Below are 24,919 nucleotides of genomic sequence, written 5' to 3'. Positions count from 1 at the left end.
GATCACTTACAGTCAAATGCTTATGTACTGATTTAACTTGTGTTAAACCAATTAGAATGCTGTTTTCATCTCTCCGCTCTGATATATTCCACAAAAGTCCGTCTTTTAGTTTGAATCTGTATTTTTATTCATTCATGCAAATTACGTAATTCTGAGGATACTAAGCTTTGAATTTTGTTATGCTTGTGACATCTAACATCAATTCCCATAACTTCCAAACCAAGTTTTGGGGAATTTTGGATGTTTTGGGTCACTTGAGGTCTTTCAAGCTAAACATGCAAATTCTTTGCATTTCTAGTGTGTCAGTGAATGCAATGCAATCAAATCATTTAGAACTGATAGTATTAATAGTAATATCTCTTCTTTGACAGTGTGTTGGTAAAAATGAGAGAGAGAAAAGAAAATGGATAATGACACTCTGATTTAAACAACTTGGAACAGATGAGAATAATCAGAATGCAAATTATCAAGGACAATTTAAATGGATGAATTCTAAAATAAATGATAGTGAAACTAAGTTAATTAAAAAATCAGCTTGAGTTAAACTAGTTGTCGCCAAACGCAATAATTAATCGTGTTAGCAGTGCTGAAAGATATATGAATTCCCTGAACAGGAGACGAAAGCATATCACAATCCTGCATAATGCTCTAGTTGCTGCAGGAAGCAATTACCATCCGTAATTTTTTTCTAATAAACTTGTATCCCTCTGATGACGACCAATTAAACATGCACAATTATGGTTACCATATAGTTATTCATAAGATGATTAGCATGCCCCCCTTACATTCAGATTGGTTGCATACTGATAAGACGCAGGTTAAGCGACAGATACATATGCAAATAGCATGCAAATCAACACAGAAATAGCAGGAAGGCACATGGACGTCATAAGTGCTGTCAATAATAGCACTGCAGACAGGAAATTAAGAGGTGTGAATATTTATGTATGCATCTAGGAGAAAAGTTTCTACATTTGTATTATGCATACATTAGTCTGCTGTATTAGTTGTTCAAGGATGAGTAAAACGGAAAATGGCCCTTTTTTCTCATTTACCTCCAGATATTCCCAAATCAAGCATTCCTGAACAGATTTAGGAGATTCAGGAGTGACAATACATTTGAAGAAAACTGTTGGTTCAATATCTCTCATTCTGTCTTTCTCCTTCCATTATACAATGATTCATGAATGCAATTATCACTCAAGCTTCAGCATTTTGAGATTTATTACGTTACTTTATATATTTCACACACACAAAAATAATATGTACAATAACATTTTGGCAGACCATTTTTAATCACATGGTTCATTCTGTATGTATAATCAATTAATCTATATGTAATAAAATCTGTTTATTAGTTGATCTAGAAACAATATATCACAACAACGAAAGTTGATCCCAAGGAGATCACAACTGTAGCACTGTAATATACTATAGTATTCTCATTTTCGCATTAGTATTTCTCATCCATAACTATAAAGTGTAGTCACATGAACTCACTGTATAAGAACATAACTGCAGTGGACTAATACAGTGTAATACAACACCGCTGAGATCACATCTGCTTCACACAAACACTTATATTTCAGATATTTCATATGCACAACTAGTGGGTATGTAAACACCAATTCGAGCTGCAAATACAATCTATGATTGCATGCCTTGTTGGCTAGTTGAATATCGTTCTAAATAATTACTTCAATGCTATAGAATTGTAGACACACTTAGTACAAAGAAATGTCTTATGCAATACAATGCGTCTGAATCTGGATAGAGCTTGACATTGTCCATTTTCATAATCATCTAGATTACACAGAGAAGAGAGGAAGAAAACAGGTTGGAAGTGTTTGTGAAAGTTTCTTTCACTGAGGCAGAGCTTTCAGGATGGCGTTCACCTCTTCTGCTACAGCAGTCAATGCAAACTCAAACTGTTCCTGAAGACAGAAGGAGAGAAAGCAGAAGCTAAGTACTTGGAAAAACACCGACATTTTACACTAAGCACAACGGATGCCAGTGATATATTTAGCAGAATAAAGGATAATGGAGAACATAATAACAATAATAAAAAAGGACAGACAGAAGAAGACGAAGAACACCAATGTGTGCACTTTCCTTGTGTAGATGTGTGTGTTTAAAGCTGCAGAGAATGTGTGACTCAATGTGCTCTGTTCAAACTATGACTCAAAGTCTGTCTCTTCCCTGAGGGCCGGCCCGTGAAGATCGATCATTGTCTGAAGAGCGACCCTCAAATCTAACGTTTGAAACTGAAGCCTCCCACTGCAGGCCAATAAACAAGCTAAAGTGGGCGTTAAGTTAGATGCAAAGCTTCACAAAACAAGAAACTGATAAAAAAAACCCTCTTGAATTAATGTTTACATGCACTTTTCAGTATTTTGAACCAACAAAAATGAAGCTCTAAAAACACAAAGTGTAGAGTGAAGGTAAAGGTTTGTGAGGTCAGTAAAAAAACTAAACAACATGAATAAATATACTATTTTATTATTTCACTTTGTAGCAGTAATAGCTTGTGCTAGAGACATGAGAAGATTTTGATCATTTTCACAAATATCATTCACTGTCATACAAGGTGATTTAGAAAGAAAAAAGCAACTGCATAGGAAAGTGTAAATGTGACCATCTTGCCACTAGATGGTGTCACATTAATGCCTCAATGTTCTCCAGACATGATGCGGAATTGTTGTGGATATTTATCTGATCAGTCAAGCCGTTTATTGAGGTTCTATTCCAAGGTAAACAAAAGCCGAGAGCTCAAGTAGCTGCAAATGCACAAAACATTCCTATTCTGGGCCAGGAATGGAGAGGGGAGAATGGATTTTAGATGGCAGACCAATTTCACACACGAGTACCTGCTTTGAGAGTGTTCTAAAAGTGGAGGGTGAGGGGGCATCCTTTAGACATATGTTGCCTTTTGGAAGTATTGACTGAGCAGCCCAGTACAGTAAAGAACAAGATTACTGTACTGTACAGTCCAGAAATTAGCACATTTAACAGAACTTGAGAACAACCTGTTATGTTAGGCTTAAGGTAAGTAATTAAATAAATGATGTTTTTCTTTTTTAATTGAATTTTTTCACGGTTAATTTAAAAGTGACTCAAAACACAACAGTGTACAAGAGCAATCATTAGTTTAAATTACACGATTAAAATTACAATGCACTAGTAATATTAATACTATTTTGCTATTAAATAAGTGCAAAATAGTGAGCCACGTATTATATCACAGTCAGAAAATCAAAAATATACAGTCACATACTAACTACAATGTGACTCTGAACTGATAAAAAAAAAAAACGCATCAAGTTGTTTTCATCGTTCTATTATTACTATTTTAAAATAATCTTTTACACTCTGATGGTTGTTGGTACATTTTGTTAATTTGCCATTTCTTTAGAAATCCATCAAAATTTACTGTTTGTGAGGAAACAGCGCTGACTTTTATTTGTATATAACGAATTTGTCGAACATCATGATAAATTAACCAAAAAAAAAAAATTAACAGAAGAGTAGCTGATTATTCTGTAAAGTAGGTTGATTTCTCCAAATAGCTTATAATATTCACTAACCTGAATACATGAAAAATGGATAAAAATCCTAATAGGGAGAAAGCTAATATAATACTAATATTTACAACTTATATAATATCACTTTCATTATTTTTAGTATCCTCTAAATAGATTTGCATACTGAATGCTATCTCTCCGCCACAATCCACGGAGGCTCAATATCTCAGTTTACAGTGTCTAACCAGGTATGGTCTTTATCTTTTATAAACAGCAGCTAATGTAATTCAGTTCGGGGGGGTTGGGGCTGCTATATCTTACTATTTCCAAACACAAGACTGCTAAATATATGTTTCTTTAACACAGTTTATATATAAAAAAAAAACATAAACATAAACTGTGTGAGACTATCTAGGCCCTGCTGGCTGATGTTCAAATCATTGTTGCTTGCGGCATCAACAGGACACATTTGTAATGGAAGAAGTGATCAATTACAAGATAATTTTCTGAGCCTGGCTTTTGGTGCTTTATTGACTACGTGGTTTTAGATTACAAATCGATGTTAATTGTAGCAGTGTGGTTAGTGTCGCATTGTGCAGGACGTCTCAGGATGATATGTGCAGGTGAAATTGCAATTCTTGCTTAAAGGGCAGCTGACTGAACTTTCCTTTCCAATGAAGTTATCATAGCATTACACTGAATAATAGTATTGGCATTAATATTGAATTATTGTTATATGAAAGAGACATCCAACCTAAAAATGCTTTATCTGCCTTGAACAGACATATTCATGAGGGGAAATTAAAGCAGTAGCAGTAATAGTAAAAAAAAAACACATCTACATTTAGATTTTAAAAGACACATTTTAGTTTTCTCACAGAACATATCTTTAATTTTTTTAATTTTAAATAATATTTTTTACATTTTATTTTGAGAATTCTTTTATTTTATTCTGGTTTAAGTACAAAATCTTTACCGGAGAACCTAAACACCTGACGTCCTCCATCATCTCGCACTTTTATGCTGTTCTTTAAGCGGAGAGCTTACCTTGGTCTGTACCATGCCTGATCTCTGGTCCCTCAGGTGCTCCAGGGTAGCAGCAATATCAATCTCCTTAGCACCTGCAACAGAGCCACACAACATGAGTTCAAAGTACTGCGCGTAATCATAGATCATCTTCCACTCTCTCCAGCGCTCACTCTTTTTCTATGGAATTACATTCGCCGGACAAAGCTTATAGACTGTTTCTTGTTTTAGCTCACAATAAAGAAATGGAAAGGATCTAGCAGAACTTCACGGTTTATTCTAGAACAACATAAGAACTTTTTCAAAACTAACCAATACTAGTGATAAAAATCCAATCTGTACAGTATAAAAAGAGTAAAGGCATATTCACACCAAGGACGATAACTATAACAATAACAATAACAATAAAGATACATTCCTAAAAATCGTTCTAAAAACAAAAGAATAGCAGAGTCTACACCACAGCTATAACGATAACGGCACAAAGAAACAATATCGTTGGAGTCACTTTCAGAATGTTTTTTTTTTTCAGCTGATGAATGATAAAAACATTGAGAGCCAATAAGAATCCATACAACTTTAAAGAGCTCAAGCATTTAAAGTGATAGATGACAAAACTGCAGCTCGCTTAGAATAAACAGAACAATATCGTCCGCTGGTGTTGATGCTAATATCGTTTTCATGCATGCCTAAAAATGCATAGAAGCGCAAGGAGTTTAGTCAGTTTAGTCATACTGATGTGGTCATATACCATATATTATTTTATTTTGATAAAACCATTTCATTTCGATTTTGTAGGTCACCTGACAATATTTCCTGTATTTATAGTCTTTTATGCTTTGTTTATATTTGGAAGATTTAGCCAATGCCTGCAGATCATTTTACTTGATAATAAGTAACACGCATAATCACTTGAATTAGGAGATTCTGAGACTGTGGTCACAGATACTGAACCTGCACCCAGTTTACATGAGGTAAAGCGCTCATGTAGAGCTGTTGTTCTTGTCCATACAAATTTACAATGCTACCACTTATTGAACCAAAACTGTAAAGTGAATATGAAAATTTTCACATGGCAGGAAGAGTGAAAAGGCTGATTAGGAGAAATATCCCTTTCACCTTTAGCTTGAATTACTTTTTCTACAGGTCCATTGTTGTTTCTCCTCATAAATGAGAGGAGAGCAGGAGAGGTCTAACAAGGCCTTATTTCTCATTCATTCATTCTTCAAAAAGAAAAGAAAGACTACCCCCTCCCTTCTGCACAGATTGATAGAGAGAGAGAGAGTTTGAGGGCGAAGGAAAGAGAAAAGCTTGAATCTTTATAGATGCTTTCTGAAAGGGAGCGAGTGCAGCTGGGGTTCCAGCCTCAAAAGTCCTCCAACACTTTCATGTCTTAAGAAGCGCAAGATTCCGAAGTTTAGGGGGAAAGACAGAGAGTGAGCAAAGGAGGGGGCATCTAACAAGAAAAGCCTTTGGAATTAAAACAGCATTCTTCACTAATTTACAATTCATTCCTAGAGATGAAAAAAAGCAAAAGAAAAATACGACGGGGTGTTTGAGGAAAAAAGGGAGCAAGAGAGGAGGAAGACATGAAGAACAGGAGAGAGAAAAGGGGAATGGAAGAGGGAGATTTCTGTTGTTCAGGACTTTCTAGGGCTTTGATCACACAAGTGAACACTGGAAAGTGGGCAACCTGTGAGCCCCTCCTGCTTCCCAGAGAGGAGACAAAAGGGAGATGGAGGGGGCCGATGAGGGCCGAGGCTCCGGGCTCCTGACAGCATGGGAAAGAGGCACAAATGTGACTCTCTCCCCTGAATCTGCCCTTTGATCCCCCATTATGGAAAAAGCTACGGACCATGGTCGGGTCAGGAGTAGGGATGGACCGGTGACCAGAATAGAGGGAGGCAAATGCATGGGTGACCTCACCAGATGGGGTCAGGAAGAATGGTGCCGGTGCTGGAGAAATGATTCGGACAGGTTATGAAGGCACCTCCTGTCTCCGTGGCTGGATTCACATGACTTGTTAAACTCTATGCAGCGTTTAATATTTGCATGTGAAAAAATCAATCATGGTATGCAAAGCTGAAACCTTCGCAGTTGCTTTCAGGAGAAATGCATTAAGACACAAGCCGCGGAAATCGGGGAATGTCTACGCTTTTCTCAGTCCTTCACGTTTTCACACACTTTTCTTCACATTAGCCATTTGAGATCCTTGCCCATTCATTAAAGAGCGCAATCATCCCCTAATGCACGGCGAGACCTTCACTGTTTGAAACGTTGTGTGTTGTGATGACAGCACCTCCTCATCTGTGCTGTGCGCTCTTACCTTTGGCCATTTTATTTAGAACCATGTCAATCAGGATGTAAGTTCCACTCCTTCCGCCACCATCGCTGCAAATGAAGACAGAAACTCGTTATCACTTCTGAGAAAAGAGCAGACCTGTCTGATTGAGCATTACAGCGTGTGCCTGCCGAAATGAAAACAAAGCGTTCATTTCTCTGTGTTTCAGCTGCATTGTTGGCTGTTGCATCATCCTTCAGCATTCACAATAATTCTGTCAAAGACGACTGCTGTCTTGTTTTCCTGTTCTTTGCAGAACTAAACTGCATTCGCCAAAAAATTAAATAAAACAGCTTTTTTAAGAGCAAAAACTGAACACTTTATTTTTGAGTCTTGACACAGTGGGAATTTGAAGTGACTTGTAAAAGCATTTTAAACTTGTTTTACCTTCTACACAATCTACTAAATTGCAAGAACCAGCCAAACTCAGACGCAGTTGGATGGTAAACTACATTTTGATTTGAAATCAAGGTTACTTTTCAAGACATGCAGCTGAATATTATGAGTGTATTACTGAATGAATGTGTGTGGATGCCACTTTCTGAGGTTGCTCAGGTTTAAGCACACACACCAAAAACACATTGAAGCAAGGGGTTTGGGAAATAAGAGAGAATTATTTACGGAAACTCTTCCCTCTCCCCTGATATCATTCTGAATTATTCAAATATGCATGACAGCTGTGAAGCCTGTCTTCCCCCAACGCACAACATGTTAGCCATTAACCCCTGAGGTTAAAGATCATTTAACCAATATTTTAGTTTACACAGACTCTCATATTCTTCTATTTCACACTGATGGTAAAGGGCATAGATTTTTACCATCAGTCATATAGACACCGCTCACTGAATAATCCATTTATTTTACCAGCGGATCATTTCTAACCGAGCCTCAGAGATAATTCAGATTCAGACCACTGGACTGATTACTGCTCTCACTTTTGCATCTTATAGAAAGACAACCAAAAAAAAGAAGCAATAATTTAACAATATTAAGAACAACACACACGCACGCACGCACGCACGCACGCACGCACGCACGCACACACACACACACACACACACACACACACACAGTCTTAGTATTTTAGACTGGTGCAACTAGCTTATAAATGCATTTTTATATTATTGTGGTACTTGCCTGCAATGAACAATTATCGGACAAGATCTGCCCCGGTAGCACTTGTTAACCTTTCTGCAATGACAGAAAAAAGAGGCCATTAATATATGAAGAGCAAATTAGTAGATCAGGGACATATTCATTTGTTTAAAAATTGCTATAAATATGGGCACATATTAACATATGACATTGCTTAACATGTTACTTTCAACCAGAAAATAAATTATTAATCCTCCACATTGTGACAAGCCATTAAGGAAATGAGGTGTGGTTAGGTGTCATGATCCAAAACACATTAACCTTGCCCAATTATAATGCCTGCAAAACCATAAGGCCTTGCAAGATTTTAAGACACATAGGTGTTGTTGCCATGGAGACCTACTGTGTTAACTCATATTGTTTATCTCATCCAAATAGAGGGAAAAAAATCCCTGCTTTGAGTATACTCCAAGGTTGATTTTTCAAAAGACACTATAAAAGTTCTGATCTAAATGCTCATGAGACTACTTTCAATTCTAAAACCCAGCACACATTTATATATTGTTATTTAAAGAAAGCAGGGTCCAAAATGAACACCCACCAAGAGCCAAGAGAGAAAAATAGGCTTTGGGGATTTTCTAAAACAGGACGGATTCATTTTTACTTTAAAAGGAGCAACAACATTTTACATGGTTTAAGTCAAAAGTGTAAGAATGGCAACCTGACCCACGCTGATGCAAGTGACATGTTTGATTCAAATCAAAGACATAAAAACTATAGAGTGGTGCAGGTATGACGCCAGAACCCAGAAGACTAATATGCTGCTGGTTCCTTTGAGATTTTCCAATGGGGTTTTTCGATATATGTGTAAAATAAAGCCTGTAGTAAACATAACTTGACAATACTTTGACGTTTGCTCTACAACGTCAATTACACACACCCATAGCGGGTGTGTGTAATTGACGTTGTAGAGCAAACGTCAAACACGAAATAGCAAACGCGAATTTTGAAGCAGTTATTTTCATTTTTGAAAACTTATGTTTTTAATAAGTAACTAGATAAGACAGTTTGGGGTGTGAGTGTGTGCAGTATGTTGTAGAACAAAACGTCAAAGTATCGACAAGTTATGTTTACCACAGGCTTTATTTTACTCATAAATTGAAATCCCCCATTATAAAACCCCATAGGAAAATCTCAAAGGAACCAGTGGCGAATAGACTTCCAGATTCTGACGTCATACCTGCACCACTCAATTAAAGAATTTCCATGACTCGCTTATCTTATAGAAGCTTTTAATTCTGTGGAAAAGTACCATCAGAAAGATGCCTAAAGTTTTTTTCTTTCTTTTACCAATACAAATGTGAAATATTCATTGCAGTAAGCCATCAAAATGTGGGAAAAAAACAATGGGTTTTAATAAAAATAGTGTAAAATACATTTCTAAAAAAACGAAATGCATTCCAGATCCGTACATTAATTAACTTTGGACCTTGAAAGAAATATAAAATAAAGTGTGATGCTTCCTACAGAAGAAATGTTTAATAAAAGTGATTCTTCGAGTAGTTTTGTTTGAGATGGCGCAGATCTGCAGAGGGGACCATCATGCATTAGGGGCATTAGGACAGCAGAGAGCGTTTTTGGGTAAGACAGAGGGGCAGAGAAAAAGGGAGGGTGAATGCGAGAAACAGGGAGATCTGGTGAGTGAGAAATGCAGGTGGGGAGGCAAGGAAAAATCAAGGGCCTGGAAGAGGATATACAGTTTCCAATGATCACTTTTGTGACTATGCAACTGGGCTCATATAACTAGCTGCAACATCACAAAAATGACACTGGCAACCGCTAATTAGCTGGCCAACGAAAAAAACAAGAGGTGAGTGAGGAGCGTTTGACAGATTCAGTGTGAGTCATGGCAGTGTATGAGACAAGACTGTGTCACAGGCCTTTGGGGAGATATTCAGAATGGCTTCAGAAACCAGAGCAAGTCAAACAGAAGCACCAGGGTTAAAACCATCTCATCAAAGCCTCAATGCTCAAGGTGTCATTGAAACGTTGGGAGAATTTTCCTAAAGTGAAAAGAATTTTCAGAACACCTCAGAATAGGAGTGCTAATTCAGAACCAAGGATCATATGGTAATCATCAATAAGACTGCCGATTGAGGATCAGACCCACCCTATTCACAAGATCCAATATCATCATTCCAGATCTAAACGCTTTGTGCATATGAACACTTTTCCCATGATTCCAAAAACAGATTCAGCAAATCTGATGCTTTAGAAATGTCAGCACATAAATTTCAATCTCATATGATAAGTAATTCTTAATTCACCTACATATTTAAAAGAATAGGACATTTTCCCAAAGCAAACAATGCGTTTAATAGCTATTTAGAGAAATATTTGAAATCTAAAGCACTGCTCCCTGTATCTATAAAAGTGGAAAACATTCTATGTTGAAGTAGTGTAATTAATAATAAAGTAACAGCGCAGCAGAACACTTTGTTAACTCAGCTTGAGTATGAACAATGAAACTGGTAGACCAAAATGGATCAACCTATTGGAGGTATACAGTACATCCACCTACTGTATGCCAGGGTTGTTACATTTCTTTAAGGTTTTACCCCAGAGGCCTATTGCATTTCTTCAGAAAGCTCACACACAGCAGGTGAAAAATGAGGGAGTCTTGTGCTGCCATTGGCTTTCCTTTCACTACTGTTTTATTGCTGAACATTTCACATTTAATTGGAGTGTTTGATTTAAAATAGATTGCTGTGGGGGGTTTGCAATGCGTTGGCTATTATGAACACATATACGCAGGGCCTAACATTAAAGGCACACTGTGAAGGAATTGTGTTTTTGTCAAACAGCGACCCCTAGAGTCGCTATGGAATACTTGCACTGTCGTAAATAAAATTCAAAGACCGCAATAAGAGAGAGCAGTAACAGCCCTGGTAAGATCATTTCATTTCTTTACTTTTAATGATGATGACTGTGTGTTAAGCGTCTGCGACTTACTTTCACTGTGATTTGCGATAGTTTGCACGTTCTCTTGATGAATAGCCTATGCTCAGTTGCTCATCTGCGGTGATGCGTGTTCCAGTAGCGTCATCATATCGGTCTATAACACGCTCTCACCATTTTTATTTTTAGCATTTTTGAGAGGAGTACTATTTACATGATGCATTTACACTTGTCCAGTTTCGTCTGGAATGCTGCACAGACCTCCTCCTGAAGTGGTTTGAGCGATCGGATTCAAATCCGTCTTGAATGCGTTTCGGAGGGCATTTACACCTGGTCTTTTCACGATTGGATAGCTATCCGATCTGAGAAAACGCATGAAGTGGCCAGGTGTAAACAGCCCCATGACAAAAAAATACGCACGAAAGCCGAAAACAAACGCTGGTTGGCCTCGCGTCCAAATTTGAGGAAGTGGTGGGGGAAGTGACGTATGCCGTAAAGCAGTCGAATGTAGTTCTTTTTGTGCTCTGGTTACTACCCGAACCCCGAAGTTACATAGTGCCAGTAAAAGCGATACAGACCCCGTCAGGCTATGGCAGACGTGTCATTCAACCTATTGTAAGTCGATGTACCATCACAAGGGTCTTGGAAATATATTATGAAGGTTGAAAAGTTTCACAGTGTGCCTTTAACACTCGCCAAATGCTAGTAAAAATTTGTTGGCGAGTGTATGAAACATGGTCAATCGCCAGTTGCAAGGTAACATTTTTATGAATTCAAACAATGCAATATTGTGAGAACATGAACATGAACATGAACATGAACAAACATGAACGACGCTTGGGACAGTTGACGGACCAGTGCTGCATCGTCACCAAAGTTTGAGCCTTCAAGCACAAGCGGACGTGAAAGACAACTCATTCGTCACTCGCATGCTGTGTGGGAAGTTTTCTGTGCGCAAACATCCAAAGCCCGTGCCCAGAAATCCGCGTCTCAGACAGCGTGCGAATACTGCATTGAGCTCTCTTTCACGTCTTCTTGCACTTGAAGAGACACATTTAAACAAAATTATGTCAGAATGCCCATCTTGGCAAGTATACCCGTAAACATGGCCAGTTATGCCTTAAGTGACCGTAAACAGTTGAGAAAGAAAACGCATGTGTGTCAGTTTATTGGATCTTATTCATTCATTAGCTCTTAAAGTGAGAGTAGCCTAATATTCCTGCTGCTGTCTGTGTTTTTAATGTTAATCAAACAACAAAAGACAAAGAAAAATCACGCACTGCTCTTGACTGAATAACTTTTGTAACTTTGATAAGGATTAATCTATGTTTCATGGCTGGTCAAACAATATTTATGGCCGGTAAATTTTCTTAGCGGCCATTGGCAGGTGTGGCAAAAACTTTTAGGCCATGCATATAGGGATCTGGTATAAAAAAAATTAAACTAAAGGGCTACATTTTTTCTTCTTCAAAAGCATACACTCTATTCACTCTAAAACATAGGCTGAAGGTCAACAGAAGGTCAAGAAACAAAAACTAATAAGGAACATGAGTATATTAGTCAAAAGCTTTAACGAAAACCAGTAGACATTCTGGCATTAACACCCTAGTGAAATATAGTAGCTGGACACATACCTGCGGAAGTCCAGCAAGGTTCTAGCAGACTCTGGAACATTCTGGTCCATCCAGGACAAGAAGTGGAACTGAGTGACTGTGCGGGTCTCATTAGTCTGGACGTTCTTTAGGTAGAAACTGCGCACCAGGAAATCATCACACCAGATATGCTCAGAGACCAGGTTTACCTTCAAGAACATAAAGAGAATGTGATATTACACTAGGAAAAGCCTTAAGCATTTTTAAGGAGTAAACATAAATTAAGGAAATATAAGGAAATCTGTAATATAGGTTTGAAGCTGTCAATCTAAACTAAGGTATTAAAACCTGAAATAATATATAATAACAATAAAACAATATATTTCCTCAGAAGCTTTACCTCATATATGTGGTAGAGGTCCGACCCTTCATCAGGCCAATACTGATGACACTGTTTGATGCCGTTTTCAGCAAGAGGTGTCAGCATGACAATCACCACACAGCCACTCTCCCAAACCATCTACACAACATAGCAGAAAGTGGAAAAGCAACATTACAATGTAGACAGAGACGGACAGCCATAAATACATTTTCAACATAAAAATGTTTTTCCTCAACAGTATGATCAGATTCAGAGAGTTTCAGCAGAGCTCACTTTAAACATAATTGGTCTTAATAACTCAACCCCACTCATCACTGTAATTGAGGTTTAGTTTAGTCTTCCAGCCAACCTCTCTTGCCCTTTATCTCCTAATCTCCCCTTTTCCTTGTATACTGAACCTCCTCAGCCTTGCTCCATTTCCCCTAATCACACTTTTACTGTATCCTTCAATCACGGAAAGGCGCACTGCAGCCATTATGAAAATGAGGGAAAACACTGACTTTTATGGGAGCAATAAAATACAATGATCCTGTTCATAAAATAATCAAACTCGTGTGCCACACGTCCCCACAGAGTCATTATCAGAGAAATGTAGAGACATTACACCATGGAAAAAGTGGTTCAAAAAGCAATATAAAGTTATCATTATGAATATGTTATCCTTTTTAATCTCACAAAACACTGGAGATGGAATGATTATATGATGAGAGAATGATGGCAATACAAAGCAGCTTTCATTGAATGTACTGTAGTATTTAATAGAGTTAATTTTATTTCACATGTTTCATCCTAACAGAATTTATGGTACAACTATTAGCCTACAGGAATAAAGTAAATAAATGTGTTTAGATGTATTTTCACTGTACACATTAATGGTCAAATGATGTTAAAAGATAAATGTTATTCAGCATTATAAAAAACATATTGTGTAGTTTAAGTCATTCTGATCGATGAGCTCATATACAAAGATCACCACGCTTGATTCTGTAGAATGTATTAGAAGGTCATTGAAGGAGCTTGTAATGTTCCAGACCAGGTGATAAAATATTGTTGAGTTTAAGCTTTGCAGTGCAATATGCAGAAAAGGTCAAATAAAACCAACAAAAATGTTTCTGAAAACTACTGCGTGAATCAAATTTGACAGAAGTAGAAGTCGCTTTCAAACTTTTAACAATATTATGCAAATGTAAAACAACTTTCTTTTTTTGACATTTGGCATGTGGACAGTACAAATCTCCAACATTCATATTAAAACATGTTGTAACGTGGACTTAAAGGGGTCACTATTATAGATCATCACTGGTTGTCTTTAAGGGTTCAGTGGAAATTAATGGCTACAGTAAGGTACTAAAATGACCTAAAATGTCAATATGTAATGTACAGTTTTGTTTAACTATATTTTTACATTCATCTCTTTAATCAGTTTTTTTTTTTTTTTGGATGTATGCTCACAGATTTTCAACGAATGACTTCAGAACTTTGAACAACATAGATACTTATCACTAATTAACACTGTTTCTATTGTTCTTTGAATGACGAATTAGAGAAAGTCGTACAACCTCAAGCTATGCCTAATGAAAAACTGTGTATAATTTTTATTAACTTGTGCCCTATCTTAAGGAGAAAACTTAAGACTCTGCAAACCTTTAAAAGCCTGGCTCTGTTTGGAATGAATCACCTTGTCATTAATGAGAAGGAACACTGAGACAATGACATTACTACATTAATTGACAGGGATTAATGCACTCAGTTTAATTTAAATGGAACTTTTAATGTTTTTTTGCATTCAGAACTGGCCTGACTGTCTATAATTCATCTGTATGAAATTAAATCAATTTAGATAATTAATTTTCTGCCAGTAATTGACAAAATGACAAATTCAAACAACCAATAACATCAATTAGTGCACACCCACATCTGTTAGTAAACAGCTTTGTGATTACAGAGGGTCAAGTGACATCAAAACATTACCACAGTCAATTTATTAAAATGTAGATTCAGGTTTTTAACATCATCTACTTACCTAACCTTACTTTTTTTTTGGAAAAGCACAAAGAGGAATCAAAAAGAAAACATGTTCAAAGCTGCTGCTATATGCAGATTATTGGATCAGTTGGAAAATGTTTGAGTTAAAAAACATGCCAGCAAAAAGCATCTAGGTGTTTTCAAAATCATCGGAGCCAATAATGTCAATTCTAATATACAAATAAAACCACTAAAATCAATACTGAGTGAAAAAAATCTCCCAATTCTCACATACACACTTTGTGCAGTTCTACCAGTGAGGAATCCTAAACATTATAAGACCTTTGACCCTCTTAATTAAGGTAACATGGTGATGTTTATAAAGTAGCTTTTTGTGGACAGGTGGAAAGTGTTCTTTCTAACCTTATCATTGTAAAAAAAGGCCCAGTTTTGCCTTTTTTATTCGAGAGTTCATATTCACATTATATTTTGAGTTCTTTGCTTTTACAGATAGATATTAATTACCGATATGTACCCATAGCAATAGCAATAGCAAATAGCAAAAGTAATTAATGCTAATGGGTTTCCCTGAACAAGTCTAATACGGTAAAAACGAACAACGAACACTTAATAGTGATGAATAGTGTTTTTAAATCATGAAACATTAACCTAAAAGAGTAGACCAACATTTTCATTCTTGCACTTGTGTTTATCCTTATGGAATAGACGTGGACAAGACCGAGTATCTTACCTGCCAGAAGTCTGCCACAGTGGAGGGAAGAGGACCTTGAGAGCTGATATAGGCTGGGTTTCGGGGGTCATGGTCCATCTTAAAGGTGAAAAGACAGAGTAAATATTCCATGAATATCCATGAAATGGTCATTTTCAAATAACATTGAAAATTATACACCTAGCAGCTTGTTGACAGACATTTATAGGATATCTATTCTACAGTAAGACTTAAGTGAAATGTGCATGTTGGACGGATGGAAGTTTCTATGGTGCTCTACTGCACTGTTTCATTTATCTTATTTATTTGCTTTCTGAACATTTTTTCGGTCCCCTTCAATATTTTGGGAAGGGGTAAACAAACTTCCTGCCAAGAGAAACAGAATGTCCGCAATTTCTGTTTGGCGTTAAAAAGCTTGAGAGAGAAAAAAAGATAAGGAAAAGCAAATCAAATAAAGAGAAGGCACAGAGGCCTGTCTCTAATGAGAGCAGAGTTGTCTCTCTCACGACCACCTCCCCTCTCCCAACCCCTTTCTCGTTCTCATTTTTATCTACTCCACATCCCCTCTCTCTTCCATTTCTATATCGTTCTATCATCTCCAGTCACCTCTTCTTCCTCTCTCTCCCCTGTCTGTCCTCTCCGAGCATGTGCAGTCTTTAATTCCTTTAAAGCCGGCTCCGGGAGTAAAGCAAGGCATCTCTCTAATCAAACGCATTTATTGATGAGAAGCTCAGTGGCTGGAGGAGGGTGTCTGCGTGTAATTGTGTGCCTGTCTGAGTGAAAGCTGTCCCAATGGAAAAAAGGCTAATGATGGAGAAAAAAACTTGATATGGATATGGACTATGACATTTATAATGCACTAGCCACAATTAAATAATGACAGGCAAGATCTTCTCCAGCACTTCAGCTAATCAGCAGCAAAACCATAAGCAAAAGTAGACTTCAAACTGCAGCAAAGGGTCAGTCCACCTTATGGAATAGGATGGAATGATTTAACTTAATCAATCTAATAAGTTTGCAAACTGTCAAATTATGCCAGTGTTTCTCAACCTTTTTCCCATCAGTAAGACCCAGGTTCCTCTTCCCTGACGCAAACCAGAATGTGTTCACTGTTAAAAGTGATAACTGTAAGGAGCTATTTCTACCTATCTATCCCTTAATTTATTTTTATGAAACCTTATGTATTTAGATTGATCCAGCGAAGATTTTTGAAGACAACATTTTTGACTTGCATAAAACCCAATTCATTTAGAGGCTATAACATGAAGCACATTAACATTTAACGTTAATAATTTTTTAATATTATCATATTATACTGAATTTCATTCAGCATTATCATTAATATTATTAAAGTAGAAAACAAAACAAAGAATGTTTAATACTGATCAATACAAACTCACCAATTAGCACAAATATTCTGGGGTAGCCTACATGTAAACCTGATTGGCAATTACTGATTTATGCAGTACAGGAGAATGGCCAGAATGGGGCATGCAATTGATCAATTCTTATTTAATAACCCATGTCTAACAAGCTGTGATGACCATAATTTGTCTTAAGTATAGCATCCGGTCTTACACTAGTACACACATCCCACTATCTGTCATCAAAGAACATCAACGGAAACCACCATTTATCAGGTCTAAAAGAAAAATGAAGCAAAAAAAATTAAAATTAAAAATAGCTATACGTATATTCACTGACTGCAACACATCCTGTCCACACTAATATTTAAGAAATATATTATTTTCTGGATGCATTACAGGAGAACATCCTCCTGACCTGAAATGTATCTTTACAAAATGAAGGGAAAGCTGTCATCAGGTTGGAATGTGCCCATTTTGAGCTACAACAAAAGCGTGTTTGCTGTGAGGAGGCAAGATATGCAGTCTTGTTAGGGGTGTCAGACCTGAGCTTATTAAATGAAAGAACGGTTAGAGAATGGACGAGACTGTAAAACACACAAGCTCCAAACACTTCCAAAGTTGCTGCTGCTCTTTCATGTGTATGTGTTTGACCTTGAAGCTTCAAGCTTAGATAATTTAAAAAGAATAGTACTGCTTATTAACGTGGCCATTTTCATGTCCGAAATGCTCTGATTTGATGAGAATTTCTCCATGCAGATCAAATGCTACAGCAGTCTGTGTGAGTGAGTGTGTGCTTGATAGCATGTATGCTTGTCTTTGTGAGTGCATTTGGGAGTATGTATGTCTTTAAAGCACAAAAGCCGATCACAAAGCCTTTCAAAACTTTTGCTAAAGTAATTGCATGGTTCAGTACTTCTCCACTAATTTCTCTATAGCTTCACAAAAAGATCAAACACCACTGCATGAGAGAGAGACAGATTCAAACCCCATGGTTACAGTGAATGACACGCACACCTATTAGCATGGCAGAAAATGGAAATAATTGCTTTGCACAACCTTAATTGTTGGCAAGAGCAATTTAAGGGTAGAACAATTATATATACACAAGCTGGCTAATGCCGGCAGTCTATATGAAACTGATTTTTGACTACCCGCTCTCTAAAAAGGGTGTTATTATAGTCGATTTGTCATTTCACACTCAGAGATATGATCCCACTCTTAGAGTCTAATTTAAAAGACCTGAGACTTTTATCAGTTTATCAGTAAGTTCAGCATCTTGTGATGCTCTATACAGGAAACATATCAGCTGAAGTAGAAGATTTGAGCATAAGAAGACAAAAGTGTTTGCAGGATTCATTTCAATTGTTAGGAGTCAAGATTGATGGAATAAAACAAAGAATGTAATATTTAATTCCTGCTTTAATTTACTCAATATTACTGAAAATAATAAAATCTTTGCCCATTTATGTGAAAGATGCGATAATATCATCCAAAAAGCTTTATCTGTACATTTTTCGTGTGTATATTTGAAAGAGAGAGAGAAATGGAGTGCCAGAGCATAACTCAAACCCAAAAATCACCAAAACCGGAGGAGAGGGTGTTGGTGTGAGGAGGTTGTGAAAAAATATCACGAATGATTTACTTTGAGGCCTTTTTCTTTCTGGCAGCTAATGAGAAAGAAGCTACAAACATTGACAGACATAATTATCACAGTTTTTGAAACGCACATTGCCAAATCCCTGCTGCGCTTTAATTACCGCGCCTCCATGCATTTGTCTCCGCACCAGTGGATCAGTGCACCCAACCCCGACTGCAGTGTGAAACCCTCGGGGAGGGAGGGCTGACTTGCTTGTGCCTTTTGTTTCTTCTTTTGACGAGTTGGAGTCCAAAAATAACAGCATGTAAAAATGACTCTCAGTGTGATGTTGCTGCACATGTATTATACTGATTAACATTATGTGTATGTACTGATTAAGGGGCCAAAACAAAAATTTGTGTGTCTTAATTATTATTAAATTATTATTGCGATGAAATCACACAGTGTTTGGTTTTAAAGCATTCATGTGGTCTATGTATTATATTATGCACACAAAAAAAGCTCACATTGATAGACAAGATTACTTCCTTTTGACTCATAATGTCTGTCATAGTGGGGAATGTCTGTCATAGAAAGGGGGAAAATATCTATGAGCAAATAAATTAAATATAACAGTAACCCTCAAAAGAAAGTTGAAATGGACCTGGCATAGTCCAAGCAACTGACACAAATGGGCATTAATACGGTGTTGCTAAAAGAGCCTCTGCTTCAGTCACATGAACTACCTGTAAAACGGTTTTTACTTCCAATAATGGAGATGATGTGTAAAATATGTAAAAAAAAAAAAAAAAAACACAAAAAAAGTGTTAAAATGGCTACTTACAATGGGACTCGCGTTGATGTAATCAGATCTGGATTGGTTGTTCTCCGGCTTCAGGATGACTCTGGAGTGATCATCTACAGTATTCAGGAAGACAGACAGACAGGTGGTGATGTAACTTCTAGAGCATCAACATCTTTATAACATATAACACATTTGTCTTAACCAGGTGCTTATTTCTTCAGTAAAGAATGCACTTGTTTTTATAAGCAAAAAAAAAGTATGATTAAAAGAGGCCATTGACTTTCTTAATTGATCAAAACAGAACGCAATAGCCTGTGACAGTGCACAAGAAAACAAATATACATTCACTCGAGGCTGATACAATTTGCGAAGCACTCACACACAAGGACGCCATGTGGGCGGTTGCGCTGGACATTCTGTTCCTCCTGACCCACTGCACATGCTGCTGGCTCAGCCTGGTAACTACAGAGAGCCTCCCACTCCTTATCCAAACGATCCTTCTTCTGCAGGTGATCCTCCATATACGACTGCACAAGACACACAGGAGAAAGTCAGACATAAAAGTTGCTCACAGGGTACTAATGATGATATGGTAAATATTTCCTGTAACATGCATAACTCAATAAAAAACAATAAGCATACCAGCTCAGACAATATAAAAACATGACGCGCATATAAATCTGAGGATTTCGGTTCAATTCAGGGTTACATTTGTTGTTTATACAACGCAAACAAGAACATGAACCATATTTCTTGTGCTTATGCGTTTCATGTCCCATTTGCCTTCCTGTGTAAACGTTTTTGAATTAAGTCTCCTTCCCTCCCCTAAATCCGGCGAGTAAAAAATCTCCGTAGCAAGTTTTCATTCGTCTGTTATAATCCAGCTTTACCTCCAAGGCCAACCTATCGCTTTCTGTGCTTTCTTTCTTCCCAACAATACAATCACTCACCTATCCACCTTCAGACAGGCAAGAGCTCAAAACCGCTCAGCACGGGAATCGTAGACAGTAATCCTAAACATGCACCACAAAGGAGAAGAGAGAGAGAGAGAGAGAGAGAGAGAGAGAGAGAGAGAGGTACAGAAAGGGGGGTTGCAGGGAGGGGGCTTGTCCTGACAATCACACATGCAATTAAGACTCCTGAAAGGCCTGGGCACGCCAGTGCCTCTTCAGCCTGCTTCAATCACTCCTTTTCACTGCTTGCACAAATGCTGATAAGATTGTCTGTGCTTAAGCCGCCTTCCCAAGAAGCCCAAATTGAATTCAACTGAGACAAAGGGGAGTGGAGAGAGAGAGAGAGAGAGAGAGAGAGAGAGAGGAGAGAGAGAGAAGGAGAGAGAGACAGAGACAGAGAACTCAGAGGACTGTGTGCTGGCCAGAGTGTAAGAGCGTAAGTGTTGTTTGGCGGTTGGTGTCTTGTTTTTTGGCTGCTTATTTCTGGCCTCCCATTGTTAACCAACAAGAAGGGGTTTACCTTGTGCAAGTGGGCATGTGAATGTGTGTTTATGAGTTTATTGTGTGAAAACAAATTACACACTCATAACCTAATGTCAAGAATCCTCTTGGCCCCATACACAGACAGCAATCCATAATTTCACAGGGCTCCGACATAAACGGAAATGTTTCTGCATGCCAAAAGTGGCATTTAAAATATATTTTTAAATGTACTTCATAGAACTTCAATGTCTTTATGTATACCAATATCATGGCTATATAAACATTCTCATAGATTTTATTTCTTGTTTGAATAGCATATTGCACTCCTCTGAACACTGGGCTTGTGTATGTGTGTGTGTGTGTGTGTGTGTGTGAGAGAGACCTTGTTTTAAGAGATGATGAACCATGTGACAAGTCGCTTAATAGAAGACATTATGGTTCATATGGAATTCATGATTTAGTGAAGGAGAAAAGACTTTGATTAAATGCCACTGTAATAAGATTAACTCAAAGAGGAGAAAATGTGGCCAGTGCCCAAGAAAGTCTAGGTGTCAGAACACTTTCCTTTTAGTCTAAGGACATAAATACCATTGTTATCATTTTAAAGTATTATCATTTTAAATATGATTGTCCATAACACACATACGATTTGTCTTATGCTTGCCTAGGCTGCATTTATTTGATCAAAAATACAGTAAAAACATGTAATATTATGATCAATAACAGTATATATTTATTAAATAACGGTATATTATTACAATTTAAAATAACTGTTTTCTATTTTCAAATATTTTAAAGTCTAATTTATTCCTTTGATGGCAAAGCTGAATTTTCTGCATCTATTACTCCAGTCACATGATCTTTCAGAAATCATTCTAATATGCTTTTGTGCTCAAGAAACATTTCTTATTATTATTAATGTTGAAAACAGTTGTACCTCAATATTTTTGTGATAGAATTCTTTGATTAATAAAATATCAAAAACAGCATTTATTTCACATATAATAAAAATGTTCAACATACCTTCAGTTACACATGTGAAATTGTTTTGAAAACTTCTTGCCAAACAATGTGAAATATTTATGCATATTACATATGTCTTCTAAGTCCTGGTTGTTTGTGGCAAATACATTTTAAGTAAACGGAGTTCCCACAGTAATAACTGACGAAGGATGACTTACAGTTTTGTGTAAACGTAATTATGAACCATAGTTTTTCGCAAACTTGTCGTTCTTATAGGCTATTCATCATTAATCTTTTTTGATAAAGTAAAAAACTTATTCATTGTAATTTGCAGTGTCGTGTTTTAAATAAAATGAAACGTGGTGTCTTACTGTCTTACTGATGAAAAAATAGAAGATGTCGCTCACTGAAGCTTTTATTCAGGATTACAGCAGATTTCGCAGATCAAAACAAAAACAAAAGCAGTGTTCTCTTTCATCATCTCGTGTTCGAGATCCACCTATGGGAAGGGCATCCGTACCTGACCTCTGCAGAAGCATCCAATTGCACCAAGTCTGGCTAGACAGACAGAAGCGCGCAGCCAATGCCAGGTAAGGTCCATCCCCCTTACTTGCGGGCATAAGAAGCCTGCAAGCGCTGCTATTCTCCAGTTGACATTCGCACTGATCGCCGCTAAGTACCTTCACTCTTTCTGCGTGGTCTGCTTGGGCCTCAAACATGCTCAAGAAGCCTTGGAGAACCCGGAGAATTGCAGTCAATGCCTTATGCTGCCCAAGAAGCTTTTGCGACCCCGTCTTAAAGTCCCAGCGACCCAGTGCGCCGAGCTCTGCCTTTCTGACTCGGATGGGGGACACGGTGATGACGACGCGCTACTGGGGGCCTCCCGGGGCGCTACTTCACTTAATTGGGCTGACCAGCCCAATCCTGCGTTCTCCGAAGAGGACATCTTCGCAGGCAACCTACTGCTTGTCGACAAACCGGCCGGTTCCGGCGACGAGGATGATGTGGCCCTTCTTGGGGTCTCAGAGGACGAGGAGGCCATCCCGCCCTCTGGCGTTCCCCAGGCCTACGCCCCCACGGCCTTGCCTCAGCCCATCCTCCTGGAAGTGTGTGAGCGAGCGGCCGTTCGCCTCAACATTGAGTGGCCGGCTCCACAGAGCGCCACCGACCAGGAAAGGGACATTTACGATGGAAAAGTGCTGGGACCCTCTTCCAGTCCGAGGAAACAACTCTTCCCTGTCCTTCCAGCGTGCGCGAAGCACATGATCTCAAGCACGGTCTCACAGGCCTTGAGGTGAAGGATATGGCGGCTCTTGGCATGGGTGACCACCCCGCTATCGAGCCGTCCAATGCCAGGCACCTTAACCCCGCACAGGGCGGGCTGCTCGCTCAGCATACTTAGGGGAAGCCAGTCTTGCCCAACAAGATGGACCGTTTTTCTGCCTCAGTTCACCAGGCCGCTTACAAGTCCTCGGCCTTGGCCCTTGTTTGTCCACAAGGTGGCGCCATTGCATCACAAATGAGCCATCTTGGCCTACACAGCGCCGCTCTGGCTCGGGTGAGAACACTCGCGAGTCACGAATTGGCTTGGCAAACTGTTTCGGCTCCTGAGTGGGTGACGCGTACAATAATGCAGGGCTACAGACTGCAGTTTGCAATAAAAACCCCGCATTTCAACGGCGTTCTCTCTTCACACATGGAAGACTGGTTCACATCGGTCGATCTGAAGATGCTTTCTTCCGCATAAGCATTTATCCGCCTCACAGGAAGTTTCTTTGTTTCGCCTATCAAGGCACATGGTACGAATTCACAGTTATGCCGTTCGGGCTCTCGCAAAGCCCTCAGACCTTCTGTCTGTGTGTGAGGCGGGCTTAGCATCCATGAGAATGTCAGGTCTGAGGATTTTGACATACATGGACGATTTGCTCATTATAGCCGAATCGAAGGAGAAAATGTTGCAGGACACCTGCAGTGAGCTCACGCACATCACATCTCTCGGGTTCAGGGTGAATGTGAACAAGAGCAATTTTACACCCAGTCAAAATGTGATTTTCCTGGGCTTGGAGTTGAACTCAGTCTCTATGCGAGCGCGTCTCTCTCAAGAGTGTGTTCTCTCTCTAATGAACTGTCTGTCACAGTTCAGAGAGGGGGCGAAAGTACAATATCGCACATGTCTCAGACTGCAGGGTCTTATGGCTTCATCTATCCAGGTTTTGCCGCTGGGACTCCTGAGAATGAGAGCATTCATGAAATGGGTTTTGTCACTAAATTTCAGCCCGATACGCGATCTTTGCCGCTCTGTAACAGCGCCTGCTCGGCAGCCTTGCACCACTGGAAGAGTGCAGACTTTTATGGACAGGGAACCCCTCTGGGGACGGTTACTATAGAGAATGCCAGAGCTGTTTCTACACGGTCCTTATATGGTTGTAAGTGGCAAGTTTTTCCACAATTAAGGTCTACCTGGCTGCAATTTCTGCCTGTCATGTGGGTTTTGAGGGCTCAACAGTCGGGCAGCATCCTCTAATCCGCAGATTTATGAAGGGTGCCCGTCGCTCTTTGCCAGTCGTCAGGAGAACTGTTCCTGAGTGGGACCTCTCCATAGTGCTGGAGGCTCTGTCTCAATATCCTTTTGAGCCTCTGGGAAGTATTTCCCTAAAGCTGCTGTCTTCCAAGGCGGCGTTGCTCTTGGCCTTGGCGTCAGCTAAATGTGTCAATGAGTTACATGCACTCTCGGTTCATTCCTCGTGCACTAAATTCTCTCTTAGTGGAGATGAGGTTTCCCTTAAGCCTAATACGGCCTTCATGCCAAAATGCTTCCCTGCGTTCACATCGGAGGTGTTAGAGTTGTCCGCTTTTCACCCTCCACCTTTTTCCTCCACGGAGGATCAGAGGCTGAATGCTCTGTGTCCTGTCCGTGCCTTACAGACATATATGACCAGGACCAGTGCTTTCCGGAAGAGCGACCAGCTCTTTGTTTCATGGGCGCCCCCTCAGAGAGGGAGTCCCATATCTAAGCAATGCCTCTCACATTGGCTTGTGGATGCTATAGCTTTGGCATATGAATCTAAGGGAGTGCAGCCCCCAGGGGACATCAGAGCTCATTCCACGAGGGGCTTAGCCGCCTCTTGGGCTTTGTTTAGGGGAGTGTCACTGCAGGACATC

General features: G+C 38.8%; 1 protein-coding gene across 1 annotated transcript in view; it reads right to left on the bottom strand.

Annotated features, from left to right (window-relative positions):
* Positions 1 to 1,200: 1,200 nt before the first annotated feature.
* Positions 1,201 to 24,919, bottom strand: part of ptprn2 (protein tyrosine phosphatase receptor type N2) — a 253,693-nt gene continuing 229,974 nt past the window's right edge. The window contains exons 15-23 of the mRNA XM_084108170.1: positions 19,738 to 19,885; positions 19,398 to 19,471; positions 15,632 to 15,709; positions 12,934 to 13,053; positions 12,576 to 12,742; positions 8,026 to 8,079; positions 6,874 to 6,938; positions 4,569 to 4,642; positions 1,201 to 1,934 (exon numbers count right to left, since the gene is read on the bottom strand). Of these exons, the coding sequence (XP_083964296.1) occupies positions 1,863 to 1,934; positions 4,569 to 4,642; positions 6,874 to 6,938; positions 8,026 to 8,079; positions 12,576 to 12,742; positions 12,934 to 13,053; positions 15,632 to 15,709; positions 19,398 to 19,471; positions 19,738 to 19,885 (852 nt within the window). The 3' untranslated portion in view covers positions 1,201 to 1,862. The remainder of the gene's footprint in view (positions 1,935 to 4,568; positions 4,643 to 6,873; positions 6,939 to 8,025; positions 8,080 to 12,575; positions 12,743 to 12,933; positions 13,054 to 15,631; positions 15,710 to 19,397; positions 19,472 to 19,737; positions 19,886 to 24,919) is intronic.

Source organism: Abramis brama, assembly GCF_963993115.1.
Source record: "Abramis brama genome assembly, chromosome: 3".
NCBI lineage: Eukaryota > Metazoa > Chordata > Actinopteri > Cypriniformes > Leuciscidae > Abramis > Abramis brama.
This window is presented reverse-complemented; position numbering and strand designations above follow the sequence as displayed.